The sequence below is a fragment of the Pteropus alecto genome, unplaced genomic scaffold (assembly GCF_000325575.1).
Source record: "Pteropus alecto unplaced genomic scaffold, ASM32557v1 scaffold213, whole genome shotgun sequence".
Lineage (NCBI taxonomy): Eukaryota > Metazoa > Chordata > Mammalia > Chiroptera > Pteropodidae > Pteropus > Pteropus alecto.
Genome location: NW_006434829.1, coordinates 35,544 through 51,430, shown reverse-complemented (window position 1 = coordinate 51,430; position 15,887 = coordinate 35,544). Strand labels below are relative to the sequence as shown.

The 15,887-nt window shown below is 40.0% G+C and overlaps 1 protein-coding gene across 4 annotated transcripts in view; it reads left to right on the top strand.

Moving 5' to 3' along the window:
- Positions 1-15,666, top strand: part of LOC102889398 (zinc finger protein 140) — a 76,864-nt gene extending 61,198 nt beyond the window's left edge. Inside the window, exons 1-6 of one of the 4 annotated variants that reach the window (XM_015587909.2) lie at positions 30-319; positions 544-623; positions 4,046-4,246; positions 9,649-9,775; positions 10,065-10,160; positions 13,016-15,666. In XM_015587909.2, the coding sequence (XP_015443395.1) occupies positions 591-623; positions 4,046-4,246; positions 9,649-9,775; positions 10,065-10,160; positions 13,016-15,405 (2,847 nt within the window). In that variant the 5' untranslated portion in view covers positions 30-319; positions 544-590 and the 3' untranslated portion in view covers positions 15,406-15,666. Of the gene's footprint in view, positions 1-29; positions 320-543; positions 624-4,045; positions 4,247-9,648; positions 9,776-10,064; positions 10,161-13,015 lie in introns of those variants that run through there. The other 3 variants (XM_015587916.2, XM_015587912.2, XM_025045561.1) reach the window with 3 other exon arrangements.
- Positions 15,667-15,887: the final 221 nt, after the last annotated feature.

The following is a 15,887-nucleotide window of genomic DNA, read 5'->3' as shown; positions in this document are numbered from 1 at the left end:
GGTGGCTCTGACGCGTTTCCGGTGCGTCCCCAGCAGCCGCCATTGGCTCCGCCGCCATTGGCTCGACCAGTGTCGGAGAACCTCGTTTCCCTGCGGGCGTTGGTTTCCCACTTCGGTGACCCAAACCGGAGTGGGTGTCTTTGTCTTCCCCGAGGGCTGTCGCGCAGGCGCCCCGGGACTGGCGCCTCAAAGTCAAGAGCGAGGACGAGGCCGAGCTGCCTGCCGATCAGGAGGTGGAGGCGGCCGACCTCTCCCCGCCCCGCTGCCCGTTCCGGGCTTGGAGGAGCCGACGCGCGGAACGTTTTCGAGGCGCGGGCGGGTGCGTGCTGGTCTGGCCCCGCTCCTTCCTGCCCGCCTGTGTGTTGGTGGGCGGCGGAGCTAGGGGACCCCGTGGCTGCGTGAGGGAAGGAGGCTCGGTCGTGGCGAGGGCCGGGGTCAGTGTCAGGGTCCTCCAAACTCCCGCTGTGGAGCAGGAGGGTCCCTCCTGCGTGCGGGTGGGAGAGGCGGGGAGACCGCTCTCCTCACGGTGCTCTTCTCCGGCAGCCCACGAGTCCAGCCACCTCCAGCGGGGTACCCAAAACTGCGTGGGAATGGCCACCAGGGTCCGGACAGCTGCCATCTGGGTGAGTAGCGGTTTTTCTCTTGTTTTCGAAAAGCTCTCCCTGAGCGCTGACGTGTGCACGGTCCATCTCTTCCTGGACAATGGGCTGCTGTAAACCGGGATGAAATGGTTTTTGCGAAACTATCAAATTACTATGTCATCGAAGTTAAAAATTACTCTTGTCATAGGGTATAATTTATATACTGTAAAGTTCATCCCTTCGAAGCGTATCAGTCATTTTTAGTAGAGTGGCGCCCCCCCCCCCTTTATCTGCAGGGGATACATTCCGAGACCCCCAGTGGATGCCCGAAACCTCCCATAGTGCTGAACCCTGTATACACACGATGTTTTCACTATTTATCCGTATCTTTGCACTTAACGGAACTACTTCTCGGTCTCTCTTTGGCATATCCGAATTGCCAGCATCACTACTCTGGCGCTTTCCCGCCGTTATGAGGTAAAATGAGGGCGACTTGAATGCAAGCAGAATGCTCCCTCTGCAGTCCGCTGGCTAACCAAGACGACTAACAGGCGGCGAGTGTAACAGCCAGGATGCGCTGTGCAAAGGGGTGATTCACGTCCTGGGTGAAATAGGGTGGAAAGGCACAAGATTTTATCACGGTACTCAGAACGCTGTGTAATTTAAAACTTATAAATTGTTTCTTTTATGGAATTTTCCATTTAATACTTTTGAACCGTGCTTGATCATGGAGAGTGAAACCGCAGCTAAGTGGGGACTCCTGTATTCACAGAGTTGTGCAGATATCACCACTGTCTAATTCCAGAACATTCTCATCACTGCAGAAAGAAACCCTGTTCCCGTTCATAGTAACGCTCCATTCCTTCTCTCCCTTGGCTACCATTTAACCTACTTTTTGTTTTTATGAATTTACCTGTCCTGGACATTTCTATATAAATAGAATTATACCACACGTGGTCTTTCGTACCTGGCTTCTTTCACTTAGCATAATGTTTTCAGGTTGCTCTGTGTTGGTTGCAGCCTGCTCGTAATGTTGGTATTGACCAGCGTTTCCTGGGGCACTCACCCAGGTTGTGCTGCCTGGCGTGAGCCCCACAGACGTTTCCCCTGCCAGCGCCAGGGCCTTTGGGGTTTGTTCTGTGATTTTAAGGAACACCTCAGCATCAAGCAGCAGGGAACTTTAAAAAAATGAGGTTTATTATCATAGGTCCCGGATGGTACGTGGCACGCTCCAGGCCACACAGTGAAGTCATGGGTGGAGAGGGAGATCATGCGTGCAGTCCTGGGATTCTGCCTTCATTGGGGTAGAAAGGTAGGGGTGCCTTGAGTTTCACAGGTTTACTCTATTGGTAAATTTAAAATATAAGAGTGGGAATTAAAGCACGGGAAGGGAAAAGCAGGATCATTCATGCGAGCAGTTATCTAGGTCACCCAGGCTTTCTTAAGGGGGAGTTCTTGGGTGAGGCCGCCTGGCTCTTCATGTAGCTGGCGGTGTTTGTGCACGGATGTCTGTGAAGTGGATGTCTCAGCCATCAAAAGCTTAATGTCAGGCACTTAACATTACAATAAAAAAAAAGCTAATTGTTAGGCACTTGTCCTATAAAAGTTCATCCTCAGACTTAGCATTTATCAGTACTTTGTTCCTTTTCGTGGCTAAATGACATGTCTTTGTGTAGACAGACCACATTTTGGTTATCCATTCCTCTGTTGATGGATGTCTGGATTGTTCCTACATTTTGGCTGTTACGAATAATGCTGTTAGGAACATTTGTGTACAAGTGTGTGTATGGACGTATGCTTTACATTCTCTTGGCCAGATAGCTAGGAATGGGCTTGCTGGGTAATATAATAACTCCGTGTTTAACATTTTGAGGAACTGCCCGAACTGCTTCCAACGTAGTTGCTCCATTTTACATCCTAACAGTAACATAGAAGCGTTAAAGAACCTTACTCTTGCATCTTCAGGTCATATGCTAGATATCTTGGTTGTTAACAGCAGTTGTAACTGTCATATCCTATAGTATACATAAAATGGTTTTACAATAACAATTTACTACTAATAGCAAGGATACTAAATGAAGTTCTGTGTATCTTGCCCCTCATTTTATCCAAAGAATAGACAAATGACATGGGGTAAGATCAGTTAGAAAAATTGTTGTCTCTTGTCGTTTCTAATTTGATAAACAAATGTATTTGTCGACATTCGTTTTCAACTTTAAGGATTGCCCTCCCTTTCATCATGTAAAATATTTATATGATTCAGAAGTGGAGATTGTATAATGGTACATTCAGACAAGCCGAGCTTTCATCCCTTCTGCCCTGTTTTTTCTCTACCCCAGAGGTAACTGTTTTAACAGTTTCTAGTTCTTCTTTTCAGTGATTCTTTTGGAAATAATAAGCAAACACATGCGTACACATGTGCCTGACCTGACTCACTGCTAAGCTTTGTTAGGAAGCCTTTTATTCTGCCTTGACCCCTGTTTCCTAGAGCTCAACATGCCTCATGTCACATGTACATCTTGTATTTTGTTGTTAAAAAGATTTCTGGAATAAGCTTCCTCTGGACACTTCCCTCTTCATCTCCTCGTTCCCTTCCCCCTCCCTCTCTCTGTTATTTCTCAGATCCTCCTGTTCTTAGTCTCCCACAGTTAGGTCACTTAGTGACTTGGGGAGCATTTTTTAGTCACCTGCAGCTCTGAGCCTGAGAGGCCTTGCTCAGAAATTCACTTAGGGGAGGTGCCCTCCTGTTGGGGTGAACATTTATTGGTGGCTTTGGAGATCTGCAGTGTGTGGCCAGTCAGAATCTCCCCTCATCTTCCACTCTTCTGCTGAGAACTGCCCTTTGCGAATGGATCACATCTGCCTGTATCCTGAGGTTTGTGAAGAGACCTGTCACCAAGGTTTTTTTGCAGCCGTCAATGGGCTTTTTCTTTTACTATTCTGGTAGGTCTTTTGTTTTTATTGGAGATTTCTGGGAGATTAAGAAACTACACTGCTACCCTGATCTCATGCTACTCTCAATGGTTTAACAACAAATATAAATAATAAGTGAGAGAGTAAGTGAGTTGTTCATGGACGTCTAAATAGTGAGAAAAGGAACTCACCTAAAACAGACTATTTCATTCGCAATCTATTACTTCGTACACCGCGCCTAAAACAGTTTATTTCTTAGCATCTGGCATTGTGTTCTTATTTCAGTAGTTACTCATAGTTGTTTAAATCAGGGTGGTCGCTGCACTTTTGGGGTTCCTGGTGCCTTTACAGAGTCTGAGGAGGGGGCACTGTCATCACTGCGCTGGGTTTTTCCATTGTCCTTTTATCTCCCTCCTGCCCCACAGTGGCACTAACCACAGTCTGCAGAACACCCAGCCTGACCCCCTGCGTATCTGTTCTCTAGCCAGAGAGACCAAGGTTGGGTCCCAGAGGGTATGTGTTTGCTAAAGTGAGATGATCTTTGTCCACAGGTCCCACCTCTCCAGGAACAAGATGGTCCGTGCAGGAGGATCAGAAAGCTACAAGGGAAGGAATTCAGCATAGATCAAGGGACCCCTGACCAGAGGCGTCTCCCTAGAGGACCCCAGCAGAGGCACAAGAATCACAAGACAGAGCAGGTCCTAGAGTGGCTGTTGATTTCCCAGGAGCAGCTAAAAACCACCAGGTCCCAGGTGAGTTGCTTGTTTATTTATTCCCACTTCTTTTCTCTATTACTTTTATTCGTGTAATTTTTTTGATGGGGAGAGGGATGGGGATCCTTAGCTTGAAGTGTTAAGTTAATCACTCCTCAGTTCACGGCCTGTTTATCATTATTGGTTTCTGTAAAGATCCTTTATCTTCATATCTCCTAATTTCCCTGTACTCGATTTCCATTTCCTTTTCCATCCCCCCAAATTATTTTGTTTTTAATGGATGTTCTTTCATTAGCAAGTTTATAAAATGTGTACTGTTATTGCTGCGTACGTATTTTTACCTCGTGTTAATGGTGTGTGCACATATGTATCTCTCTATATTGCTTATAATCTTCATTAAATGCTTTGTTTCATTTCGCACCCATGCTCTCACATTTATCAGCTCGCCGCTGGCCTCATTGATTTTACGACTTCTTTACATATTCTAGATTCAAGTCCTTCGATAGGAAATTTGTAAATTTTTTCCCCAGTTTCTGACTTGTCTTATCATTTTCATAACATGAACTTTCATTGAGCAAAGTATTTTAATTTTGATAAAGTCCATTTTCCCAATGTTAATTTTTTAAAACGGACTGTGCTTTTGGTGTCATATCTTAAAGTCTCATTGCTCAAACTAAAGTTCACAAATTTTCTCTAGAAATTTTTTAGTTTTAGCTTTCACATTTAAGCCTTTGATCCATTTTCAGTTAATTTTGTACATGACAAAGAGTTTGTGTCGAGGTTTTTTGTTTCTGTTTTTGTTTTTTAAAGGTCTGTGGTGTTCCAGCACCATTTGTTGAAAAGATTATCCTTTCTCCATTGAATTGCCTTTGTGTCTTTGTGAAGAAAAAACCAGGACGTAGTGTTTGTGTAGATCGGTTTCTAGGCTCTCTTTTCTGATTCATTGTTCTTCGTGTCTAATCTTTCACCAGTATTACACTCTCTTGATTTCATAGGAAGTCTTAACATGGGCTGGTGGGAATGCCTCACCTTTGTTCTTCAGAATTGTTTTGGCTTTTCTAGTTTCTTTGCCTTTTCATATTAATTATAGAAGAGCTCGTAGAAGGGTACAGAAAAGCTTGCTAGGATTTTGCTACACTTGATCTTAGCCAAAAGGCTGAAAATCAATTCTTGTGAGGATTTTAAGTGGAATGACAAATGAATCTGTGAATCAGAGTAAGGAGAATTTGCATCTTCACAGTACTGAGTTTTTCAATCCATGAACAAAGTATCCATTCTTTTAGATCTTTGATTTTTTTTAAACCATTGTAGTTTTGAGTATACCGATCCTACACATAGTTTATTTTATCCTCTTGACAATTTTTAAACGAATAGTTCAGTAGTAGTAAATAAATTCTTAATGTTGTGCAACCAGCACCATTATCCATTTTCAGAACTTTCCCGTCATCCCATCCTGAAATTCTATGCCCATTAAACACAAACTCCTCATTCCACCCCCTCCCCTGCAGTCCCTGTCGACCACCACTCTACTTTCTGTCTCTATGATTTTGAATAGATACCTCATTTAAGTGGAATTATCCAGTAGTTATCTTTTTTGTCATATCATTTTACATACTGTCCATAGGTTTATCCACGTTGTAGAAATAGCAGAGTCTCCTTTTTTTAAGGCTGAATGATACAACATTGTGTTTATATACAACACTTTGCTTATCCCATGATGGACACGGACTGCTTCCACATTTTAGGTGTGAATAATGCCGCTGTGAATGTGGGTGTGAATATTTCTTTAAGACCCTGTTTTCAGTTCCTTTGGGTCTATCCCAAGAAGTGGGATTGCTGGGCCATATGATAGAATGCTTTTTTTTAACTGTTCGAGGACCCACCATTCTGTTTTCCATAGAAGCTACACCATTCCATATTCCCACCAATGTGTTTCCATTTATTTATGGCTTTATTTTCTCCCAGCAAGGTTTTTGAGTTTTTATTCTATAAATCATTTACCTCCTAAGTTGTTATTAATTCCTAGTATTTTATTATTTTTGATACTGTTATAAATGGAATTCTTTTCATAATTTGTTCTTCAGATTGATGTTTGTGTATAGAAATGCAGTTGTTTTTTGTGTGTTGGCTTTATATCCTGCTACTTTGCTGAATTCATTTGTTTGGTGGAATCTAAGTTTTTCTACATATAGGATCATGTCGTCTCTGAACAGAGGTAATTGTGCTTCTTCCTTTCCAATCTGAATGCCTTTTATATCTTTTCTGGCTTAATTGCTCTAGCTAGAGCATATTCTGTGTTGAGTAGAAGTGGTTAAAGCAGGCACCCTTTCCTTGTTCCTGATTTCAGAGGAAAAACTTTCAGTCTTTCACCATTGAGTGCGATATTCATTATGAGTTTTTAGTATTTGGCTTTTTTATTATGTACTTTGTTAGGTACTTCTATTTATAGTTTGTTGAGTGTTTTTATCGTTAAAGAGTGTTGCATTATATCATGGTTTTTCTGCATCAAGGTAATCACGTTTATTTTTACTTATTTTTTTACTTTATTCTGCTAATGTGGTATATTACATTGATGGAATGAATCCCGTTTTGTCTTGGTGTATAATTTTTTAACGTGCTACTGAATTTGATTGGCTAGTATTTTGCTGAGCATTTTTGCCTCTTTGTTCCTATGGGGTGTTGATCTGTAGTTTTCTTAATCACATTTGTCTGGCTTTGGTATCGGTAATGCTGACTCATAGAAGTAATTGGAGAATATTGCTTCCTCTTCAGTTTTTTTGACACATTTCAGAAACAGTGATGTTAGTACTTATTTAAATGTTTGGAAAAATTCACCAGTGAGGCCAACAAGTCTTGAGCTTTTCTTTTTTTGGAAATCTTTCATTACTAATTCAATCTCTTTACTACTTACTGGTCCATTCAATTTTCTACTTCTTCATCACTTAGTCTTGATAGGTTTTGTGTTTCTAGGAATTTATCCATTTCAAGTAGATTATCAAATTTGTTGGCATACAGTTATTCATAGTACTCTCCATTGTTCTTTTTATTTCTGCAGAATCAGTAGTAATGTCCCCACCTTCATTTCTGATGTTAGTAATTTGAGTTTTCTTTTTTTCTTAGTACATCTACCTGAAACTTTATCAATTTTGTTAATGTTTTTAAAGAACCAACCATTGATTTCATGATTTTTTTTCAATTGTTTTTTATTGTATATTTATCTCTGTTCCAATCTTTATTACTTCTTCTTTTTGTTAGCTTTGAGTTTAATTTTTTTTCTAATTTCTTAAATTATAAAGTTATACAGTTGATTTGAGCTATATACTTTTTTTTTAATGTAAATGCATATAGTTATAAGTTTTCCCCTCAACACTGCTTTTGCTGCATACCATAAATTTTGGTAAGTTTTGTCTTGTTTTTATTCATGTCTGAGTATTTACTAATTTCTCTTTTGATTTCTTCTTTGATCCATTGGTTGTTTAAGAGTATATTGATTTCCACAAATTTATGAAATTTCCATTTTTTCTTCTTCTGTTATTGATTTCTAACTTAATCCCATGTGATTGGAGAAGTTCTTTTAAAATCTGTTGTGACTTAACTTGTGGCCTAACATATGGTCTGTCCTGGAAAATGTCCCATGTTCACTTGAGGAGAACAGGTGTGCTACTACTGTCGAGTGGAGTGTTCTGCATCTGCTGTTAGGTCTAGTTGATTTAAGTTTTCTGTTTTCTCGTGTATCTTCTGTTCTATCCATTATTGAGAGTGGGATGTTGAATTTTCAACTAGTATTATAAAACTATTTCTCCCTTCAATTCTGTCACTTTTTATATCATGTATTTTAATGGTCTGTTATTAGGTGTGTAAATATTTATAATTGTATCTTCTTGCTGTATTGGATCTTTAATAATATATAATATCGTTCTTATAACGCTTTTTTATTTGAAGTCTATTGTGTCATGCTCTCTTTTGGTTACTATTTGGTTATTATCCATCCTTTCATTTTCAATGTTTGTATCTTTGGATCTCTCATACATAGCATATAATTGGGTCACGTTTTTTAGTTCATTCTGCCAATCTGTTGATTGAAGAGTTTAATCCATTCATATTAAAATAATTCTAATAAGAAGGGAATTATTTGTCATTTTGCTAATTGTTTTGTATGTACCTTATAGCATTTTCTCCCTAAATTTCTGCATTACTGCCTTCTTTTGCGTTGATTTTTTATAATGAAATACCTAAATTCCTTTCTCATTTCTCTTAGTGTAAATTTCATAGCTATTTTTTGTGTAGTTACCATGGGGATTACATTTAACTTCTTAATGTTACGGTACTCCTGTTTGAACTTTTAGCAGCTTAACTGAAAAAATATGCAGACTCTGCTCCTTTACAGGTCTGCCCCCTCCCCTTTTGGTTGTTGATGTCACAGAATTACATCTTCATATATCGTGTGCCTCAGAATATAAACTAATGAGTATTTTAAATGCATTAGTCTCATACAGTCTTATTCCATCACATTGCTTCAAGCAACTGTCTGGTTCCTTGTATTCCACATGCAAACCTCTTCTGAGCATCTTTTGCAGGGCAGGTCTATTAACTCCCTTTTGCTTTTCTGAGTATGTCTTGTTTTGCCAGATATAGGATTATTGTTTGATCATTTTTTTCTTTTAACTCTGAATATATGGGTCCATTGCTTTCTGACCTCCAAAGGTTTTGATGAGAAATCTGCTTATGATCCCATCGAAGATTTCATGTATGTCACAAATCATTTCTCTCGATGCTTCTAAAATTCTCTTCGTCTTCATCTTTAGAAAATGTGATTATAATATGTCTCAGTGGGTTTTGGAGTCTTTTGAACTTTTTGGATTTTTATATTCACATTTTTCATCAAATTTGGCATTGTCAGTTTTTATTTTCATTTTAGCCATTTTAATAGGTGTGTAATAGTATCTCATTGTTTTAATTTGTAATCCCCTAATGACATATGATGTTGAGCATCTTCTCATATGCTTATTTGCCATTTCGTATGTCTTCTCATGGAGATCTTTTGCCCCACAAACTGGCCTCTACTTACAATTATTGCCTTTTTTATTCCACCAAGCTTTACCATATCTTCTCTCACAGTGGTCACTTGTGGAGTGCCCTTTCTCAGGCTCAGCCTGGCACTTCGAAGTATCATTGCTCGCTTTCTCCTTGTGCCCAGGCTGTACTCTGTGTTCTTTCATCTTATCTTCTTTGACTCCCTGTTGCCTTTACACACGTCTGACTTTGCTTTCCTCTGCAATGCTGAAAGGCTGACTAGTGCATAGAGATGGGATGTTTTTAATAGGTCAAAATTTGCTTTTATCACAAAATAGAGTGTAAATAATGGAAACCCTAGGTAGGTATTCTGTTTCCCACACATTCGGTAAGATAACTTGAGATTGGATGTTAATGTGCTATTTCAGGGACTGTTGTCATTCACGGATGTCTTTGTGCATTTTACCTGGGAAGAATGGCGGCTGCTGGATGCTGCTCAGAAGCACTTGTACCGGAGTGTGATGTTGGAAAACTATGGCAACCTGGTGTCCCTGGGTGAGTGCTGCTGCTTCGTCATCTGCAGTCTGTGCTGCGTGGTTGCTTAAAGCTGGGGCAGCGGGGGTGGCTTTTGTAAAATACTTAGGGATTCTGGACTTATATTTAGAGGCCAGGTTTTCTTAGTGTCTCTTTGGCATCAGAATACGTTAGCTAAATGATCTTTATTTTGCCAAGTACCAAAGGGGAGCTTTGTGATGCTGCCTCTGAACCGAATCTTCCTCATTCTTCAGAGTCCCTGAATTCTAAGCAGCTTTGGTCTAGGTTGTCTGTCATTTTCCATTCATAGGATATCAACACACCAAACCTGACGTCATCTTCAAGTTGGAGCAGGAGGAAGAGCTGTGGATGAGGCAAGCCCAAGTTCCAAGCCAGAGCCCTCTAGGTGGGTGATCAGGGCATTTAGATTTTTTCCTTCTTAGAATTGGCATGAATTCTGATGTGATGTACACTTCACGTTTGTACTTCTTGTCTTGTTTGTAACTGTTCCTCTTAGTTAATCTGTCTGCTATTCTGTTTCCTCCTTACTTCCTATGACTCAGCTTCATTATGCATCTAAGCAAGTTTTTCCTCTTGATGTCACTTGATGTGACTTTCACATCCCTTCTTCCTATTTCTTAAAATATATTTTTAAATCTCTTATGCTTATATTCAGTGACAATCCCAACTTCCTTTCTTCTTCTTGAAACCTACCTCTTCCATGTTTCTCCGTGCTAATCACTTTAATATCATCACTGTTCTTTCTACGCGCATTCCACCTTCTTTTTGTAATATCAGTTTTCCTGCCTAAAACCTTCTCCCCACCCTCTTATGCAGGTGACACCCCACTGCACCCACCCTCACTGCCCGCTGATATGCTTATTCTCCCATTTTACTGGCTGCTCTTGCTGTTCCCTCTGAGTCCAAAGGGATCTTTCTTTTATTTTTCACTACTTCTCTCATATACTGTTTTTTTTTTAAAAGACTTCCATTTTTGAATATTTAAGTTCTCTTTTCTGAATCGGTAACTGATAGTTCCATCCCTTTGCATCTGCCCTTTGGTTCTGAGTTTATTCGGTCTAAACTTGCCTGCACATGCCACCCCAGTCTCATTTTCAGAAAGTGGAAAAGTCTCCCCCTGCTCCATAGCCATGTACTATATATACCTTCTTCTTACCTTTCTGATCATTGTTTGTTCACCTGCTATGCTTTTAGTTCTTTTTCCTAGTACTGGGGAGTCAGCTTGAATCTTTATGTGCAGTTTTCGTCACTGTTTTAGTTTTTTGTTTTTTAAAAGAAGTCTTTTAAGGCCCCGTCTTTTCAGTTTCCACCCACAAGGCCAACATGCTATCATTTCTTGATTGTTCTACTCATTAGCCAAATTTACGCATTTGTGTATTTTTTTTGTTAGATCATCTTGATGTTATTGTCAGCTATGTTTCCCTGAGCATCAGTTTATTCTGTCACAAGCATGGAAAGACAAATCAATAGTTAGTCTTTGTATTACTAAGATTGTTTTAGCTACAACTTTTGATTAATCCTAAATCGACAACCTTTTAAGCAGAAGTGATTTATCATTACACGTCCAAAAAGTCCTGAAGTGGGGCAGCTCCAGGGATGACTAAGTATTTGGCTGACTCAGTAAATCACCAAAGGTCAGTCTCTGCCCTGCCTTGCCAGGCATGTCAGCACTTTCCTCGGGTTACGTCCCCTCAAGGTCATCAGATGGCTATTAAAGTTCTAGCCAACGTGTGCAGATATTAACAGTGGCCAGTGGAATAAAAAAGAATGTTCCTTCTCACTGATACTTATTATCAGGCAGCAAGGCCTATCCAAGGAAGCCCTAGCAGATTGACCATGCTCAGAAGGTGAAATTTTTATCATGTACTCCTGCCTAAAGAAACTAGCAAGAGAAATGGGTCCACTGCTGTTGGCACTGATAAATCATGCTTCACCTTCCGGGGGTGGGGTGGGTGTAGGGATAGAGGGGTCCCCATTTCCCTGACTGAAGCTCATGGCCTTAAACATGGAGGTGGCAAAAAATCAGGTTTCTGCCAGCAGGAAAAGGGTAGAGCTGTTGGGTAGGCAGCTTCATTTACCTCTTCATCTAGGCAGCATCTAGTCACATCCTTCTTCCCATCCATCTATCTTCAAAAATATTCCCCCCCCCCCATATTTTTTTTTGTGCTATATTAATGCAGATCTAGGAATTTTGTTCCCAGTTAGACCTGGTTGTAGTTCTTCATGGTCTGGTGACCTATAATTGAGATAAGTTGTCCATACACTGCCAGCCAGACAGACACTGGGAGAGAGAAGTACCAGGTGGGGACATCATGAGTCCCTGTTCTGGGAGGGCAGCAGCTGTGTGCACCACGTAGAAGTCACTGGTTTGCAGGGTACTGAAACCGTGGCAGACTGTCCCAGGACTGGTGCTGTGGCAGTCGCCTAGTTAGGTCTTGGCTCTGTAGCTGAACCTATGATTTTCGTTGGGCAGAATGCTTTTCTGTAGCTTCAGAATCTCAACTCTGTTGGTGCTTGTTGAGTTCCCAGGGATTGCCTTTGTACCACAGCCAGTAATGTTTGATATCGTCTAGTCATGTTTAAATATTTAATCTTAAATTTATGAATTCCTGTCTTCCAGTCACTGACTGTGGTGTTCTCTGCTGATTTATTGAATTCTTTGAAATTGCCCTTGAGATACCATCCATAATCTCATTTTCTGCCATTTTTGCATAGAGAAAGAAGGTTTCTTTCTGTCCTTGCTGTTCTGAAACATCACCATGTTTCTTGTGAATTATTTCCATCTGTTGTTTGGGTATTCATTGAAACTTTATTCCCAAGGGGACTATAAACTAATTTGCAGTGTTTTCTGCTGCATCTCCTGAGCTTTGCATAGTATTTGGCACATAATAGGTATTCAACAATTATTTATTAAATGAACCTAATGCTTAGAGATTCCATCCATCCATCCTCTTTATATTTTGCTAATTTCTCCTTTTGCCTATTTTGCCTTCTTTACCCATTATGCAAACCTTGTAAACTTAAAACTATCTTTAATTACTGTCAGTTTCCTGTGCCTGTCTTCCTTTTATAGTTTTGCTTTGTTTTCCCCAGTCCCCAGGAGTTCGGGGACATTTACACTTGAGATTTTACTTAAGTTCAGATGTGATATCAGAAATGAAAATACTTCATGGCATTGTAAAGGCAATTTAATGCTATACCAGGATCATATTACTTACCACATGTTATTTTCATTTCTAGACAGAGTCTGGGAAGTTGGTAATCACATGGAATGGCACCAGGAAAATCAAGGCAAGCTGGGAAATATGGCAAAATGCTATGAACGTTCTGCATTTGGAAAACTGTGTCTTCTTACTACAAATTATGTTTCTTCAAGACAAAAACTTTATAAATGGGGCACACGTGAAAAGAGTTTGAAATATAATATTGATTTCAACATTAATTATGCTGGAAAGAATCCTAATAGATTTCATGCACAAAGGGAATCATTCCTCCGTTCTAAACATGAACAAACTGTTATTGGAATAAAATACTGTGAAAGTAATGAATCCAGAAAAACTAACAAGAATTCACAACTCATATGCCAACAAATGTATATAGGAGGAAAACCCTTTGAATGCAGTTACTGTGGGAAGGTCTTCAGCAGCAAGTCATACCTCATCATACATCAGAGAACTCATACAGGAGAGAAATTACATGAATGCAGTGAATGTAGGAAGACTTTCCGTTTCAATTCACAACTTGTTACACATCAGAGGAATCACACAGGTGAGGATCACTATGAATGCTGTGAATGCGGGAAAGTCTTCAGAAGGAAAGACCAGCTCATTTCACATCAGAGAACTCATTCAGGACGGAAACCTTATGGGTGTAATGAATGTGGGAAAGCTTTTGGGTTGAAGTCACAGCTCATTATACATCAGAGAATTCATACAGGGGAGAAACCCTATGAATGCAGTGACTGTCGGAAAGCCTTTAATACAAAGTCCAACCTTCTGGTACATCAGAGAACCCACACAGGGGAGAAACCTTACGGTTGTAACGAGTGTGGGAAAGCCTTTACTTTCAAGTCACAGCTCATTGTACATCAGGGGCTTCACACAGGAGTAAAGCCCTATGGGTGCATTCAGTGTGGGAAAGCCTTTAGTTTGAAGTCCCAGCTTATTGTACATCAGAGAAGTCACACAGGGATGAAACCTTATGTATGCGATGAATGCGATAAAGCCTTTAGGAGCAAGTCATACCTCATTATACATATGAGGACTCATACAGGAGAGAAACTTCATGAATGCAATGAATGTGGAAAATCCTTCAGTTTCAATTCACAACTCATTATACATCAGAGGATTCACACAGGAGAGAGCCCATATGAATGCCACGAATGTGGGAAAGCCTTTAGTCGAAAATATCAACTCATTTCACACCAGAGAACTCATGCAGGGGAGAAGCCCTATGAATGCAGTGACTGTGCGAAAACTTTTGGTTTGAAGTCACAACTCATCATACATCAGAGAATTCATACAGGAGAGAAACCCTATGAATGCAGTGACTGTCGGAAAGCCTTTAATACAAAGTCAAACCTTCTGGTACATCAGAGAACCCACACAGGGGAGAAACCTTACGGTTGTAGTGAGTGTGGGAAAGCATTTACTTTCAAGTCACAGCTCATTGTACATCAGGGAACACACACTGGGGTGAAACCTTATGGATGTAACCAGTGTGGAAAAGCCTTTAGTTTGAAGTCACAGCTCATTGTACATCAGAGAAGTCACACAGGAGTGAAACCCTATGGATGCAGTGAGTGTGGGAAAGCTTTCAGGAGCAAGTCATACCTCATTATACATATGAGGGCCCATACAGGTGAGAAACCGCATGAATGCAATGAATGCGGGAAATCCTTCAGTTTCAATTCACAACTCCTTGTACATCAGAGAATTCACACAGGAGAAAATCCGTATGAATGCAGTGAATGTGGGAAAGCTTTTAATAGGAAAGATCAGCTCGTTTCACACCAGAGAACCCATGCAGGGGAAAAACCTTATGGGTGCAGTGAGTGTGGGAAAGCCTTTAGTAGTAAGTCATACCTCATCATACACATGAGAACTCATTCAGGAGAGAAACCGTATGAGTGTAACAAATGTGGAAAAGCCTTTATTTGGAAGTCACTACTCATTGTACATGAGCGAACTCATTCAGGGGAAAACCCTTATAAATGCAGTCAATGTGAGAAATCTTTCAGTGGAAAATTACGGCTCGTTGTACATCAGAGAATGCATGCAAGAGAGAAACCCTTTGAATGTAGTGAATGTGAAAAAGCCTTCATTAGAAAATCTCAGCTCGTCGTACATCACAGAACTCATTCAGGAGAGAAACCTTATGGATGTAATGAATGTGGAAAAACCTTTTCTCAGAAATCAATTCTCAGTGCACATCAGAGAACTCATACAGGAGAGAAACCCTGTAAATGCACTGAATGCGGGAAAGCTTTCTGTTGGAAGTCACAGCTCATAATGCATCAGAGAACTCATGCAGGTGAGAAACATTTTGATGAGTTAAATGTAAGAAACTTTCTCTCAAAAGTCAATGCACAGGAAATACCAGCAAATTCATGTAGAAGAGAAACTCTATAAGTGGAATCATCTCCTATACCAGAAAACTCATACTGAATAGAACACTTATGAATGCACAGCAGGCGGAAGGCCATCCACAGAAAGTTGTTTTTTACACATAAAAAAATTAGCAAATGCACACAGAAACTACATGAATTCAGTGAACTCTATGAAAGTTTTCATTTGTAAGTCATACCTTTATATAAGTTTATACTAATGAGGAACCATACAAATGAAACATGTTGGAATGTCATCTTTTTAATTAAAATTTTCAAAAGGAAATGTCATAAAGCAAATGAATGTAGAAAAAATTTCTTTGAAATTTGTTTTTTTAAGCACTAGGAATTTAACGAGAGAACATATAAAATAATGAATGGCAGAATTGTCAAAATTACAAAAATTTTAGATATCAGAAGCTCATACAATGGAGAAACCATGCTATGTTAGGGAAATTATGCAGAAGTGCCGAACTTCTAGCCAAAATAAACATATAATAAATGAGC